The 16,889-nt window shown below is 44.3% G+C and overlaps 1 protein-coding gene across 3 annotated transcripts in view; it reads left to right on the forward strand.

Moving 5' to 3' along the window:
* RNF207 (ring finger protein 207) overlaps window positions 1-16,889 on the forward strand; it is a 1,212,833-nt gene that overhangs the window by 1,147,102 nt on the left and 48,842 nt on the right. For all 3 annotated transcript variants that reach the window (XM_069610286.1, XM_069610287.1, XM_069610288.1), the window contains one exon: window positions 6,659-6,742. In XM_069610286.1, the coding sequence (XP_069466387.1) occupies window positions 6,659-6,742 (84 nt within the window). The remainder of the gene's footprint in view (window positions 1-6,658; window positions 6,743-16,889) is intronic.

A 16,889-nucleotide genomic window follows, 5' to 3' on the forward strand; every position in this document is an offset into this window, starting at 1 on the left:
TTGACTAAAACACAATAAATAAAGAAAAGTCCCCAAGATGTTCCCTGTCCCCCCCCCCAGATTTTAACGGTCTCCTACGCCCCCGCCCCAGCTCGTTTCTTTGAAAAACGACTAACCCTGAGGGAGTTGGAGGTACAGGAGCGAAGAGCTCGAGAGGGGAGGTATTTGAGGAGGGATTGCTGAAGGTATTTTGGACCCAGGCCCCAGAAAGCCTTGTGGACAATGCAGAGGGTTTTGAATGTAATCCTTGCATCCACTGTGAGCCAATGGAGAGATTTCAGAGCTGGAGAGATACGATCCCAGGGCTTGAGGCCAAGGACAAGTCCTGCAGTCCTGTTCTGGATTCGTTGCAGAGGGCGGAGAGTAGAGGCAGGTAGATTTAGAAAGAGGCTGTTACAATAGTCCAAGCTAGAGAGAACCAGAGTGTGTGATTCCATGAGCTTCTGGGGGAAGGAGAGGAAAGGCAGAGTACCTCTGAGGAGCAGTAGGAAATGTGACTTTTTAGAGACCTCAGAGATGTGGGCGGAGAAGGAAAGGCTGGAGTCAAAGATGACCCTGAGGTTCTTAGCCTCGCAGGTGGGGGTAGGAGGAGGGCCAAGGTAAGCTGGCCAGAGAGTGAGGGGAAAGGATGGTGAAGGTGTGCCGATGAGGAGGATCTCTGTCTTGCTGGCATTCAGACAAAGATCATTGGCAGCACACCAATCTTGAATGGCAGTTAGGCAATCAGAGATGAGAGAGGGAGAGGAGGTGGCAGAGGGCAGCCTGAAAATGAGTTGAGTGTCGTCAGCGTAGCACTGGAAATGTGAGCAGAAAGTGACAATGCAGTGGGTGAGAGTTGCCAGGTATTGGTTGAAAAGCCAGGGCGAGAGGTTAGACTCCTGTGGAACACCACAGGTAGAGAGGAAGATAGATGAAAGGAAGGACCCAAGTTGGACCTGGGAGGGTCGATCTTAGAGGAAAGAGGTGAGCCAGGCCAGAGCCTGATCAGTGGTACCCAGGTTTTCACAGAGACAGTTGAGCAGGATGGTATGGTTGACCGTGTCAAAGGCAGAAGAGAGATCGAGGAGGATGAGGACAGAGGGAATGTTAGAGTCAATGTTGGAGAGCAGATCTTCACGGATGTTCAGGAGAGCAGTTTCTGTGCTTCTGGCAGCTCTGAAGCCAGACTGGTGGTCATGGAGACAGCCAACAGAATTGGAATGAAGGTTATGCTGAGAGATGGCCAACTTTTCCAGGAGTTTGCCGAGAACAGGAGTAATGGAAATTGACTTAAATGGACGGATCCTTGACTGCATACTATTTATCAACACACCCGTCCAAGTCAGTTCCATTGACCCTGTACCCTGGACAGACCATTGACTGATCTGCTTCACCATGGCCACTGCCTCCACCACGGCTCACAAAATGTGTGTCCTCCCACCTATCACTGCCAGAAACACACGTAAACTCACCAAGGAACTAATGGAACCCACCATCCTGGCCTCCCTCAAGAAATGGCCCGACAGCACCAACCCCGAAGCCATTCTCACTGCCTATAACCCAGCACTCTTCAGCACTCTAGACCAGCATCCCCCCTTCAAAACTATAACTCGCAAAAAAGATTATTACCAGAGCTGGTTCACCAAAGAGCTAATTTCCTCTGTAAATTGAAATGCACCCATGAACATCTTTGGAGAAAAAAACTCTACCCCTACCAACAAGGTAGCCTTCATCCGCTCTGCTGGTGCATACAAAACAGCCATCCTTACCACTAAAGCCAGCATCTACAACGTAAGAATTACCAAAGCGAGCCCCACACAAGAGAGCTCTTTAAAATCCTCAAGCAACTCGAAACTTCAGCCCCCCCCCCCCCCACTGACAGCTTCCCAAAGAACACAGTTTGGTGCTCCCTCATACAGTCAGCCCTAGTCACTAAAACCCACAACCTCAGAGACAAAACAATACTCAAATAATCCCTCCTCCCCTCCTCTTTGTCAGACCCCCTTGAGGCCATCACCCCCTACATGCCCACTTCCTCCCTGTTTCACTTCTCCCATGTATCCCCAACAGAGGTGCTCACCACCATGCAGCGCCTGAAAGCTTCCAACTGTTCAGGCAACATCGGCCCTGCCCATCTTGTCAAGATGTTTGCTGATCCTCTGGCTCCCACTATTGCCAACTTCATTAACGCCTCCTTTGACCCCAACACAGTACCCAGCTGTATCAAAGAAGCCTGGGTCACGCCACTCCTGAAGAAACCCTCCCTCAAACCCAGCATCCCCACCAACTACTGCCCTATCATTACGGTGCCCTGCCTCCTGAAAATTCTAGACCATACCACCTACTCACACTCAAAAACCACCTTGAAGCCCATAACTTACTGGGCACCCGCCAATCAGGGTTCAGACCTAAACAAAGCACAGAATCAGCCCTCCTCGACCTAAAGATTTAGATTGATCACATCCGTGATGCCGGGGAGCTCACCATCCTCCTTCTACTAGACCTCTCGGCAGTCTTTGATCTCGTTGACCACACAATCCTCTGCCACCACCTCACTTCCACATTCAATATCTCCCCCGAAGCGGCCAACTGGATCAAGTCCTTCGTGACTGGATGATCTTCCAGGGTCTTCGTGGGGGCGGAAGCAGCTGACCCCATACCCATTTCCTATGGTGTCCCACAAGGATCTTGTCTCTCACCAACCCTGAACAGCATGTACACCAAACCCCTCTTTGACCATCTGGACAGCCTCAACATCCCATATACTAACTTTGCTGACGACACGCAGGTCCTCCTCAGAGTCACTGGCAATCACAAACTCAAATCAGCCAACATAAATCACATCTAAAGGAAGTCATAGTAAATTCAGCATTAACAAGAACATGAGACTCAATCACATTATTTGAAGTATGAATTTAATGTGTTACAAGCTAGATAAGATAGACCGTCAAACAATTAATGAATGGCAAAGAGCAAAAACATAATGTATTTAAAATGTATCAATGAATAACATGAGAAACCAAAAATCATGAATGTATAAAAATACAATAAACTCATGTACAAATAAAGGGTGTACATACGGAAACAAAAATATAAATGTATTCTACTGGATTTTGAATATTGCCCATTGTGGCACTATGTGTTCACAAACGTGATTCAGACCACTGTGAATGTATTAACAACTGAAGTTAGGGACAGTCAGGTACTATGTTCCATTGACGCATTTTCTTTGAATATCCCATTAGGAATACATTTAGTTTTGTTTTTTATTACATTTTTGTTTCCGTATGTACACCCTTTATTTATCTGTTTATTTGTACGTAGGTTTATTTATTGTATTTTTATTGAATTTGTATACATTCATGATTTTTGGTTTCTCATTTTATTCATTGATACATTTCAAATAAAAAAAATGTGTATGATGGTCTATCTCATCTAGCCTTTAGCACATTTTATGCATACTTCAAATAATGTGATTGAGTCTCCTGCACTTGTTAATGCTGAATTTACTGTGACTTCCTTTTTAAATCATGTCCAATGGGAACACACCCCTTTGTGTGTGTTGGATTTTACCACTGTAATGTATCAGAAAATGGCTTTCATTTTTTCCCCTTGTCTTGTGTTTTTTCCCTCTCTGCCTGGTTGCTGTGTTTCTCTGTGTTCTTCTGTTACCTGTTTTGTTCTTGCTTTGGCCTGCAATACTCTGTCTTCTGACCTCATACTCACTCTTGCTCATTTCTAGCATTGCATGCTCTGAAAGTCTCAAGACCTAGTAAGACCGCTATCCGCTTCTATTTATTCATTGTCGATTTCATTGTTGATTTGCTCCCTTGTTCCCTTCCCTTCAGCCCTTTGGCCCTTTGAACCACTGTTTTGTTGTATAGGCGCCTTATAAATATCCAATAAATAAATAAATAAATTCTCCTTAGTGGTTCCGCCATATCTTGCTAAAATAAGGAATATGTTTTTTATGTCCTAACTACCTGTTACAAACCAACTCATGTAGTTTTGTTAAGCCCCCTTTCCCCAGCTCTGTTGTTTTGTCTCTTGATCGACCATTACATGCTTGGTCTATTAGGGGTCTCAGCATAACCTAAGGAAGGGTCTAAACCCTGGACACTGTTGGATTTTTTGCTAATCCCACTTTGGAAACTGTGGGTCCAGAAATCACAGGATTGTAATCTGCTGTGTGGGGATTGGCCTAATCTTTTTTGGCTTTGGAAAAAAATTATATGTTTTTGTCTACAAGGAGTTGTGTTATTTATTCAATTTGTGCCAACCTTAGATACATCTTTGTGTAATTAGTATGACAATAAGCTCTAATATCTAAGGTTGTAAATAGGGGCACACCTACATGTTCTGTCAGATACCATATAACACAGGGCCACCTGAAGCTAAATGTGCTAGTTTTGTTGACATGTAGCTAACTGGTAGAAATGGCCAATTAATGAAATTGAGTGATGGGTTTAGATGGGCTGGCATGGAGTAGGGATTGGTGAAAAATAATGTTCGATGTTTCTATTATTGGACTATTTACCATTAATTGAATAGTTTAAATTTCAAACATAAAAATAGTAGAATATATTTTTGCACTGCAAATGATTGGGATTGAGTCCTAATTAAAATGCATGTTTTTTACTTGCTGTAACACAAAATGTTTACAAATACAATAGCCATATAAAAGCTTTTAAATAATGTTGTTATAATACATGGCAGCCCACAATATCCATATGAAAGCCTGGGAATCATTTTCTTATTACAGGCTATTTGTGACTTCACAAATGAGAATAAGAAAATGAAATAACTTTTCTGTAATCAGTTATTATGCTTCAGTTGTGACGTAACAATGTCTGCTGCTTGAGACAGCATACGTCAGAATTCTAGCTGTCACTGCAGCACTTAATTAAAGCCATTACAGTATTTCCAAATTCCGTGCTTGTTAAAGAGTTTTCTGTCCTTTGCCAATAAACTGTTTATGGTAGAATATTGAATCTGCGCACAGTTCAAGTTTAACACATGTGAACAAGAAGCTGCATGTTATTACTTATCTAGTACATTATGAAAACGTTTTTCCAATGCATTTTATTAAAATGTTTAAACTATATTTTTGCAACACATTCAAAGCTGCATACTAGCGTTTTTAAATTCAAACAAATTCTACATTTATTACATGGATCAGCAAATGGAAGATCTCTTAAATTAGATTAAGGAAGAGGCCAGGTATTAAACGGGAGGATATTGTGTGGTCATGTGTTATAAGTAATAAAATACCCCTTACCATAGGCAAAAAGAATATTGCAAGCAAGGTGGCTTGATCTGTGATCTTATAAAGAAACTCATACTCTGCTTCGTTCCTCTATTCGGTCACGGAACTCCTAAGTGACTTGCAATATCCTTATTACGTATGGTAGTGGTACTTTATCCCATATGTTAAAGGCTAGTTGTGACATCACTGCTAATCAGCAGTAAGAAAATGACATCACTACTACACTGTAATCGGTTAATACACTACAGTTGTGACATCACAATGCCTGCTGTTTGAGCCGGGAAAGAGCAGGATTCCACAATCTTTTCAAATCCCTTTCTTGTAAAATAGTTTTGCAGCATTTAACAGATAATGAACTGTTTATGTTAATATGTTAATTTAATGCACTGTTGGAGATCAAAACATTGAAGCAAGAATCTATCTGCACCTTATTACATATTTAAAAGAAGAACGTTTTAGATGCATTTCATTACGCTGTTTAAACTGAACCCTATCACATATTAGATGCTGTATATTCGTTTTTTATTTCAACCAGACGGTTCTTCGATGCCTGCATGCATCAAAAACGTGAAGCTCCCATAGATTAAAATAAGTAGGAGGGCAGGTATTAAAGAGGATGACACTCTCTGGTCATGTATTATAAGCAATAAAATGACGCCTATCACACTTCGAAAGGATATTTCAAAACACCTCGAAGTCCCATGACCTTGAAGGAACTCAGCCTAACTCCTCGGTGACTTAAGTATCCTTATAACTTTTGGTAGGAGGTACTTTAGCTTATGTCTTGTGACTATAGAAAACATTCATCAATGGGCCTCATTACACGGTAGGCGGTAAGGGTTTACCGGTACCGGTATTTTACCGGTACCGGTAAATCCTTACCGCCTTACTACGAGGTCCCTTTGCGGGTTGGGGATTTTTGCAGGCGTTAAAAACCAACCCGCAAAGGGGCCCAGGGAGCTAATTACGGTACCGCAATTTGCGGTGCCGTAATTGGCGCCTTCCCCATTCCCATTATGCCCTATGGGGCAAAAATGGGAATGGGGAAGGGCAATGGTGGAAGGGGGAATTACCGCCCCTCCAACCTTGGAATGGGGCGGTAATTCCCCTTTGCACCAAGGTGGTGCTGGTATTTTACCGGCATGAACCATGGCGCTAATTGCGCCATGGTTCACCGCCTACCGTGAAATGAAGCCCAATGTCTATACGTGTCAATCAATTTCAGCAAGGAGGTACCTATTGCTTTTCCCGGAAGAAACCCGTTTGTAAAAATGGTCTCCTTGTATTATCTGTTTGTAGAGTTACATTTGAATTTCTGTATCTTCAATTGCTAAAAATGTGAATGAGTAGTCAATTTAATTATACAAGGTAATTGCAATGGAGATTAAAAAGTGCTGTGTTTTATTATTTCAGACTAAAAGAACCTAAAGAGCTGAAGGAGGAACAGATGGAAAAAATGTACGATGACACTGCAATAATTTGCGACATACAGCACAGGTAGAACATGGTTTAATATCTAGCCACCTAGCTTCCATTCCAGAGGGGTAGTCAAGGCTTCAATGGCATCGTGGCAACAGAAATCCTACTCACTGCCACAGAGAGAGATATCTGAAAATGACTTGTACACTTCTATAGATGAACAGGGATAATATATGGTCAAGAGTGTTTTCTTTGTCTTTTTTTTAAGTCAGCAAAGAAATAAGGGAATATACTGGCACCGCCACCCCCAACAACCAGGACTGCTCATCAGTCTCAGAATTCCATTTAAGTGAGAAAGCAAAAAGATCCTGCATGAGTCATGTTGACTTTGTGTGTTTACTTTGTGTATTTCCCACTGTTTATCTCACCCATAATCTTCAGGCAGCCTCATATTTACTTCTGGTAGGGAAGGTTATGGATAAGAAGTGAAAACACTCCCCTGTTTCCCACCAGTAGTCTATAGGCAGCCATCTAATGACTGTGAGGGGTAATAGGAGGGGACTTTATAAGCAGAGGGAAGAAAATGCTAGTAATCTGGGATGAAGCCGAAGGGATGAGGAATTGGAGTATTGAAAAACAGGGGATGCTGAGTTACGATGCGCCTAATAAGTGTTTCTTGTGTGGGGTGGACTGCTGCTCTTAGTCGGTCCCTACAGGTATCCCCATACCTTATGATAAACACATGTAACACAATGGCACCTCTGAATGGCGCTAGTTCACAAAATTCTTGGTAGTAAGTTAGACGTGGTTATAAATCCAATAAATATTATTAAGTTCAATAGGAGTGCTTTCTTGATAGATCATATTGTGTCTTTAATTGTCTAGATGCAACTTAACACATGCTCAATTTTCCAACACGTGTTTCGACGGTACGTTCCGCGGTCCTAGTCAAGGCTGGGCTGTTTATAGATAATTTTTGTTAAACATATAATGGTCAACATACCAGTAACATGTATCAAACAATATATAGCATGCTTAATGTTAGAATTGTTACATAATGCAATAAGAATCAGCAGCAACTGACAGAAATACCCAATAAGAAAGTAAAGAAAAGGAGGACCTAAAGGATTGGCACGGGGAGGGATAATAAGGGTGGGAAGACAAAACAGAAAGACAAATTGTTTACATAAAATATATCATTTTACAGTAATGGCTTATTGACAATTATAAAATTGTACATCTGCTAGTGATTTACAATTTACTCATAATTCACCTGTAAGTGAGGAATTGGATTGCTGATATCCAGTAGAGGATGCAGCAAGAAGAGGATTGGATACACAGCCACAGATAAGAGCTGCTGGAGACGTGGAAAATGTGTTTCGTGCAAGCTCGAAGCAAAGTGGCCCATACAAGAACTGTTCCACGTAGGGGTATCTTGCACAGCCTCAGACAGTGCTCATGCCCTTGAATGGAAAAATTACAGGAGGGACCATATCAGTTCAGGCTTGATGAAAAGACCTAAAGGTTATGCATGGCTTCACCACTGGAGAACGATAAATAACCAGGTTTCCAAGAGCACCCTGCAAACTATTTAGATTAAATACAGGTTCATTTACATAAAACATGTCTGTCTTCTTACCCGCACATTGCTAGTTTACGAACGTGTATTTATTTGTAAAAATAAATGCAACAGTATGCAGGTGCTTCTTATGATGAGTGGGATGAGAGTTTACTACTCAATCAAAATCAATCATGGGAAGAAATCTTTTATTTAAAATGTAATTTCAAGTAGCAGATGGTGCTAACACTGCCAAGGGAGCAGAAGAGTGTCTGGCTCACCACACACAGGACCGAATGGGCACATGTATGTTCTCTTCATCGACCTGCCCAGTGCACTGCAACCATACCACCAATGCTCATTCCTGCTCATGGCAAACAGTGTCTGCAAGAGGACATAGATTACCCATGCTTGCACACAGAGGGAAGGAAATAACACGCCTCAGAGGAACAAATTAGGCCTGACTGGTATTTGGATAGGGTTCCAATCCAACACTAACCAGTTTGTAATGCAAACCAGCATGATCATACTGTTTGAAATTGAAGCAACATCCCTTAAATGACTTTCAGCTTTTCCTGGGGGGATTTTGTGTTCATATAAACTTCCCTATCGCCCTTTGGAGTTCAAACAAGTCCCTTGCCGGAATCTGAATTGGTAGAGCCTGGAACACATAAAGCAATTTTGGGAGCATGGTCATCTTTATGTATTCGACCTAGCCAAGAGATCTCCTGTAGGTCCGAATGCTTAAATTTTTCCTTAGTGTCTTTTAATAACATAGGAATATTACCTTTCATCGGGTCTTTGTATTTCAGTGTAATTCTAGCCTCTACGCATGGTATGTCTTGCTCTGCCCATTCAAATGGAAACCTTTGTGTCAAGGCCTCTAGAGTTTTGGGAGATGCTGTAATGTTTATCCCAATACATTTCTTGTTGTTAATCTGGAAGCCTGAAGTGTCACTAAAGCTACTCAATGTTGTTAGCAAATCTGGCAGGGATAAAAGTAAGGCAACATAATAAGTCGTCCTCATATAGCGCTACATTATGGATGGTATTACCTTGTGTGAAACCTTGAATAGTAGTGTTAAAAATGAATTGGTTGGGCTAGTGGTTCCTTTGCGAGGGCAAAAACCAGATGTGATAATGGGCAACCCTGCCTGGTTCCACTACCCAAGAGTATCGGGGGAGGTTGGTGGTCCATTGGCCATTCACTCTAACTTTCATTCGGGGATCCTGAAATTAGCAATAATGTATCTAGTGATGTTAGGGCCAAACCCATATGCCTTTAATAAGGCTTCCATATATTCCCAATGAATGCTATCAAAAGCCTTGTACGCGCCTAATGATAATGCCACAAACCTGTCAGGGTTCTGAGGAGCCAATGCTATAAGAGTCACCACTCTTCTGATATTGTCATGAGTCCCTCTGTCTATGATGAAACCAGTTTGATCCTGATTAAGCAACAATGGAAGTACTTCCCCCAATCTGGAAGCAAGAACCTTGCTATAAATGTTTGCATTGACATTGACAAGTGCTATTGGACGATAGGAGTTGCACACCTGTGGGTCTTTCCCTGGCTTCAAGAGTAGGCTGGGCGATCTTGGTTTTGCTCAAAACATTAAAACGTCCACGCACGTTAAAAGGAATACCCTAGATTTGGTTGCCACATACAACACTGATTTTACAGATCCTATAACTCACCCGTGTCCTTGGTCTGATACTTTCTTCGTACACTTCACTATACTGTGTGAGGGGCCCTTAAAAGGAAGGTTGCTAAAGAAAGTTATAATAATATCTAGGAACCTGAAAAAACGTATTCCTGAGGCAATGGAACCTTGGTTCAGACCATTGGTAGAGAAAGTGAAAGAACTTGATCGGGTGGATGACATGTTTGTGCCTATCAGCAAACATTCGAGAAAGTCACTAATACTCTTGCACCGCTGAGAAGTAAGCAGGTGGTAGAAAGACATGGGAATGCTTGGTTTAACACTGACCTGCAAATCCTGAAGACCGCTAAAATCAAGTGTCTATACCTATAGAAATCCACGTATGATGAGTGTCCCACGGAGGCTTACTTAGCAGCAGCAAAAAAGTGTAATGAAGCAGTTATACTGGCAACAAACACACCTTTGACTCAAGGATAGATAAAGCCCAATCTGTGTCCAAGGAACTTTTTAAGATTCTGAAGGAACTCGAAAATCCAGGACCAATTAGATCAGACATGATTAATAAGGATGTTGCTTGGTGTACCTCGATGCAGGAAGCAATGTGCGTAAAACATAAGCACATAAAATGTGATATCAAATTAAACAAAAAGACAGCCCAACGGCAGGCAGCGTAGCCCCTGCAACATACACACATCTGATACCACAAAATCAGTTTGATTTCGAGCCTATTTCAGAATCAGATCTCGCAGTACTTATTAACAACCTAAAACCAAAAATGTGCTAAGGGGAAGTGTGCCCTGGAATAGTCATAAAAGCATTCTCTCCTTTGCTGATTGACAAGTTGTTCAAATGTATCAATGCCTCATTCAGAGAAAGCTATGTTCCAAGTTCCTCCTTGTATTATGAATACCTAGATCACACCCCTATTAAAAAAGCCTGGCCTGTGTACGGATACACCTACCAATTACAGGCCTATCACTATCGTGTTATGAGGGACTGCATTTCCTCCGCAATATAGCGCCATCTGCCGGAACTGCTGTGTCTGGCGTCTACTTGTCCGACGCCCGTATCCCTCCACATTAATGCATGACTGCTGCCCCACAGACGACCCCCCCACCCAATTTTGGTACTGCACTGGGGAGAGGAACCCCCCTACTCTACCGCTCTTCTGCTGCGGACTGTAGGCGCACCCTGGGACTTGCTGACTCCCCGGAGTTGATATCATCCGCCCGTGGCGCTGCATCCCCCATTTTGCCCATTGGGCATGGTGTCATTCCTAACACTAAGCTATATATACTACAGTGCCCTTGCACACTGCACAACATGTTGGAGTGTAGGACTGCTGTAATTATGGAGTGACCCTGGCACTCATACCTTCCACTCTAGTGCTTTCATGTGGTGATTCCCCACTATACCTAGTCCCAAGTCTAAATTCCTCTCTACTGCTCTACAACAAAACCCTTGCTACCTTGTTCTGACTCTGTGTTGCACCAACATGATAAGGGATCGGGGAAGAAATAGAGCTTGATGAATATGTATGCCAAGGCTACACCCAAGGCTGCAGAGGGGGTGGATGGTGCCGCAGGGGCACTCCCGATGCCGGATGAACCCAGCAAACTCCAATACATGATGGAATATATGCAAGAGGGGTTCACGGCTATACACACCAAACTAGATGACATGAGTGGGACGTCCTGTATGAAGAAAATTGATGTCCGCATTTCAGAGGTGGAGACCAGAATTGGCACAACCGAGGATGAGGTAATTGCGCTCAGAGCGGAAGTTACCACGCTCTCAAGACAGGTGTAGTCCATCAGCAAGAAGAATGATGACTTGGAGTCTCGCTCAAGGCATAATAACCTGTACATAATAGGCATTCTGGAGGGAAATATCTATGGCTCCATGGAAGATGTTTTGGAACGTACTCTACTATCCCTGCTGGATACCCCTAAATTATCACCACAATTTTCAATAGAAAGTGTCCATTGCACTCTCACTCCTAAGCCTGAACCCGGCCACCCCCCACCCTGACCGATAATTGCCTGTGAACTCAATTACTGGGACAGAGATGCACTGCTGCGGGCAGCAACGGCAAAAGGTGAGTTACTATTGGGCTCCAGCAGGGGTCACCTGTACCCGACCTCTCAGTTGCTGTGCAGCAAGAGCACAAATCCTTCATGGCCACAAAAAGGAGGCTTCGAGACTTAGGGGTTAAATACGCAATGCTATTACCTGCTAAATTGAGGATCGAACAGGGCAGTAAAGTATACGTCTTCACCATCCCCGAAGAGGCCATGAAATTCCCTGCGGACCACTTCCCAGGTTAGGCCTGAACTACATGGTCCCGATGCTGTGCTGCCCTGGTCATATTGTCCCTCTTGCGACACCGACTATGGTCAAATTGTATTGTGTACTGATACTGCGGTCCTCTTGATGGGGCCGACAACACACTCTAGCTCTAATGATACATACTTTGGAAACGTGCACCTGTGATTTGTTTCATATTTGCAATGTTAAGCCATATTGATACCTGGGCTACTGTCGGCGGATAGCCCCCATGCGATGCCGCAAATGCTATTGGGTAGTTGGGGAGGGGTATTCATTCCTCTGATTGGGAGAGGAGTGGGGTGGGGGTTGGTAGTTTTGGGTAGTTCTGTAAAATGTGGTAGCAGAAGGCAGTGCTCTTTGGTGATAGTCACAACAAAATGCTCTGTACTTATACAATGCGGGCATAAGCCCTATGTTGTACACTACCCTCATGGCCGCTGAGACCCTGCGCTGTGTAAGGTAGAATGTGTGGGGATTGGGTAGCCCAGTTAAAATGCGAAAACTCCAACTATATGTTGAGCGACACAAGGTAGGTGTCCTGTTTCTACAAGAAACACATGCCTTGGCAGAAGGATGCAAGAGATTTACTAGGAACTGGGGCATGCAACGCTACTACACGACATACTCTACCAAATGCCGAAGAGTTATGACCCTCATCCACAAGTTGATACAATACATACACCAAATGGTACACCTGGACCCGCTCGGATGATATGTTTTACTGTACGGTGTGTTACATACGGTGTGTTACAAGGTCAAGATATAGTGTTGTTAAACATATATCGTCCAAACATTGACAATCCCAATTTTTATGCACAGGTAATAGGCACTAGGGAATATAATGCCAAAAGGTCTATCCTTTGGCGAGGTAACTTTAACACTATGATTGATACGAACCTTGATACATCTGGGAGTAAAGCCCGACAATTGACCAAAGCAGCTCACATGATACGAGAATGTCTGACCGAGCTGTGGGTGGTGGATGCCTGGAGACTGCTCAGCCCAAAATCCAGAATATACTCAATCAATTCCACGGTACATGACTCCCACTCATGCATTGATATGTGGCTAGTGTCAGTTGTTCTGGTGGGATGCCACAATGAGAATACCATTCTCCCCAGGACTTTTTCTGATCACTCCCCAATCACTCTGTCACTCACACTAGGGAATGCACAGGGGGGAGGCGCCTGTGGAGACTATAACCCCAGGCATTACTGGACTCTGTGTTCGAGGCTGCAATGGGGGATTGTATAGAGGAATACTTCGAGGTTAACACAGGCTGTGTCAGCACGTATGCAACTTTATGGGAAGCCTTTAAGGCATACATTCATGGTATGGCCCTGGGTAAAGAATCTGGGATAGTCAAGGCGATACAATGGGGTTTGCAAGTCAGTGAGAATACTCAACATCAGCTCAAGGAACAATATGCATCTACCCCTACTGCCACTACATTGGGACACATCAAGGGTGAACTTGATCAATTCCGTTTTCATGCCGATAGAGATCTGAGGTTCCTGGATCGCCCGGGATTGGCACGGAAATTTGGCGAGGACGAGCGCACTGGCAAACTGCTGGACAAGATCAGGCCAAAGGTGGGAAGCAATCACCATATCCACTAGTGCAAGGCAACCTCGGGGTGCTGGTGCACACTGCGCCTAAGGTAAATCGAGTATTCTGCTGTTTTTATGAAACTCTCTACACTAATAAGGATACAGCATCCATCCCTGACATTGAAGCATTTCTCGATACCCTGCCACTATCTGTGCTGTCCCGTGAAGCTAGAGAAACTCTTGAGTGCCCCATGTCAGCAGAGGAGATTTCCTGAGCCATGGAGTCCCTACCCTGAGGTAAGGTCCCCGGCACTGATGGGCTGACCATGGCATTTTATAAACATTTCAAAGCCTGACTAGTACCCCAGTTCTTTACCCTATCGGAGGAATCTTGTTCACGGGGAGTACTCCCCCCCCCACATTGTAGGAATCAGCAATTACTGCTGAAACCTGCAAAGCCGCGTAAGCAATGTGGACATTACCATCCGCTATCCCTCATCGGGGTAAAAATATACGCTAAAGCCTTGGCCCTGCGACCTGGCTTCTTATATGGAACACAACATCCACCCTGACAAATCTGGCTTTGTCCATGGCCAATCCACGGCACTTAATTTAAGGTGCCTTTTCAATATTCTCACTCAGGTAGACCCAGACACGCAGGCCGTAGCCGTGGCACTGGATATTCAAAAAGCATTTGACTCTGTCTCGTGGCAATTTATGTGGTTGGTACTGGAAAAATGTAACTTTGGACCTCGATTCATATCATGGGTATGGCTCCTGTACTCCATCCCTACAGCAAGGGTCAACACAAATGGGCTACACTCCGCCCCTATAGATATTCACACAGGAACCCGGCAGGTCTGCTCGCTCTTGCCACTGCTATTTGCCATGGTGATGGAACCCTTGGCTGGCTGTATCTGTCTCAGACATGCGCACAGGCCAATCAGAATTTCGGGCCCACCTGAGATTATCTCATTGTATGCCGATGGCACACTCCTATTCATGCAGAGTCCCGAATTACATCTTGCCCCGATTTTGCAGGATCTCTTGCCTTGTCCGGGCTTTGTGTTAACTGCACCAAATCAGAGCTATTCCCTCTGACCGATGTGACATTGGCACCACATGACCTTTTGGGGTTCGTCTACTCCCCCATGGGGATAAAATACCTGGGGGTCACTGTAACACAGCAACTGGTCTCACTGTATGAATGCAACTATGGCGTTTATTTAGGCCCAGCTCGTGGACAAACTCACTGTTGGGCGAAGCTCCCACTCACAATGGTGGGGCGAGTATCGCTTCTTAAAATGGTAATTCTCCCCAAATTGTTGTATTACTTTTTAAATATACCACTGTGGCCGGGGACTTCATTCTTCAAGACGATGAAAGTTGCGGACTTCATTCTTCAAGACGATGAAAGTTGCGATCAATACCTTTATGTGGCATGCAGGGGCTTTGGAAAGTACCTTGATTGCGCACCAGGCGCATTATGCAGCCTACTGGCTCGATGAGGATGGCCCTCTCCCACATGTCAAGCTTGAGCGGCATGCGGGCGATACTCGAGAGGCACGCTAGTTGGTCCTGCACCCGCTATGGAGAAACCCTGGGATTGTTGACCCCATCAGCATGACAGCTCTAGCATGGGGTAAGATATGGAAACAGATGGACATACCACTCTGGAAGATGTCAATGATACAGGCTCTTTTATTGCATTACAAGATTTTCAGGGTCTCCCATGGGAGCAACCCTCGCAATGTCTGCAATATGCTTAAAATGGTCAGCAAAAAATCTGGACAAATTACAAACCATTCAGAATAACTCCCTGCGAGCAGCACTGGGCATCTCCAAAAGAGAACATATCCCAGCAGCCAGACAACAGGTACACTGGCTGCCTGTCCGCCAGCAAACAAACGCATCCATCAGACCGCACCTCCATGCCTCTCTCACACAGTCATCCTGCCTCTTGCCGCAAGACCCATAAGAACACCTTATGCCAATCTACTACCTGTTCCAAGAATGAAACGTGCTAGACGTGGGGGTGTCTGCTTCCCCTTCATTGCCTCTAGGCACTGGAACTCCCTGCCCCATGCCATCAGAACTGAACCCTCCCATCTCGCCTTCCGCAAGGCAATCAGAACTAGATTTTTTGCCTAAAACTGCATAGATAACTGTTCAGGCCTACCCTCCACTGATACTGGTTCAATGTATAACAACCTATCCTATTGACTTGATCTTTGGGTACCCTTAATCTCGTAATGATGCCCATAGTCTTGTAACAGCGCCTTGAAGTCCCTGGGCTGTGTGAGCATCCGCCATGCGGTTAGGAGTGCTTGGTTGGGATTCCAAGTACTGCCCCCAGATGAACCACTACTCATCATGGAGGGTACTTCCTCTCATGGTGTTGTGGCCAGCATATACAACTGGCTGCAGACATGCAGCAACAAACCCTTAGCTAAGCTCTGCAACACCTGGAATAGAGATTTTGGTGCAGACAACAATGACAAGACCTGGGAGGCCATGTGTTTACAGTCTGGCACTGTGTCATTTAACTCCAGATTTCATCTAATACAGTTCAAACTCCTAAACAGATTTCACTACACTCCTTCCAGACTTTATCTCTTCTCACCTACTCACTGCCCCCTATGCCCGAGATGCCACTCAGACGAGGTGGGGTACCTTCATATGCTATGGAACTTCCCTAGGCTGAGGGATTTCTCGGTGGGAGTTTGCGATACTATGTACACGATGCTGGATTGTACTATCAAACCTTCCCTTTGGCCTGTGCATTTCATAAATTCAAGTCACATCGGCCAAGGCTTTCATAGACTGGGTAGCCTCTGTATGCTGCTCGCTGTGCGATGTATACTGTTGCTGTGGTTAAAGCCTGCTAGCCCGTCTTTAACGAAACGTGCTGCGGACTGTGACATTGACTTCTGATCAGGAAGAGTTGTCCTCACTGCAGCCATCATGCTGCAGGCCAATCGACATCTGGCCTCCTTTCCGCAAACACTTGGTGTCACTGAACAGGAGTGAAACAGAGTCTGACGACCCAATAGACTGTCCTTGATTCCTGCTTTGTACCAATTGGAAGTATTACAGTTTATATTTGGTTTGTTGCCAGCACCTCT

This window comes from Ambystoma mexicanum, chromosome 8 (assembly GCF_040938575.1).
Source record: "Ambystoma mexicanum isolate Mex_15411 chromosome 8, UKY_AmexF1_1, whole genome shotgun sequence".
In the NCBI taxonomy this organism is placed as follows: domain Eukaryota; kingdom Metazoa; phylum Chordata; class Amphibia; order Caudata; family Ambystomatidae; genus Ambystoma; species Ambystoma mexicanum.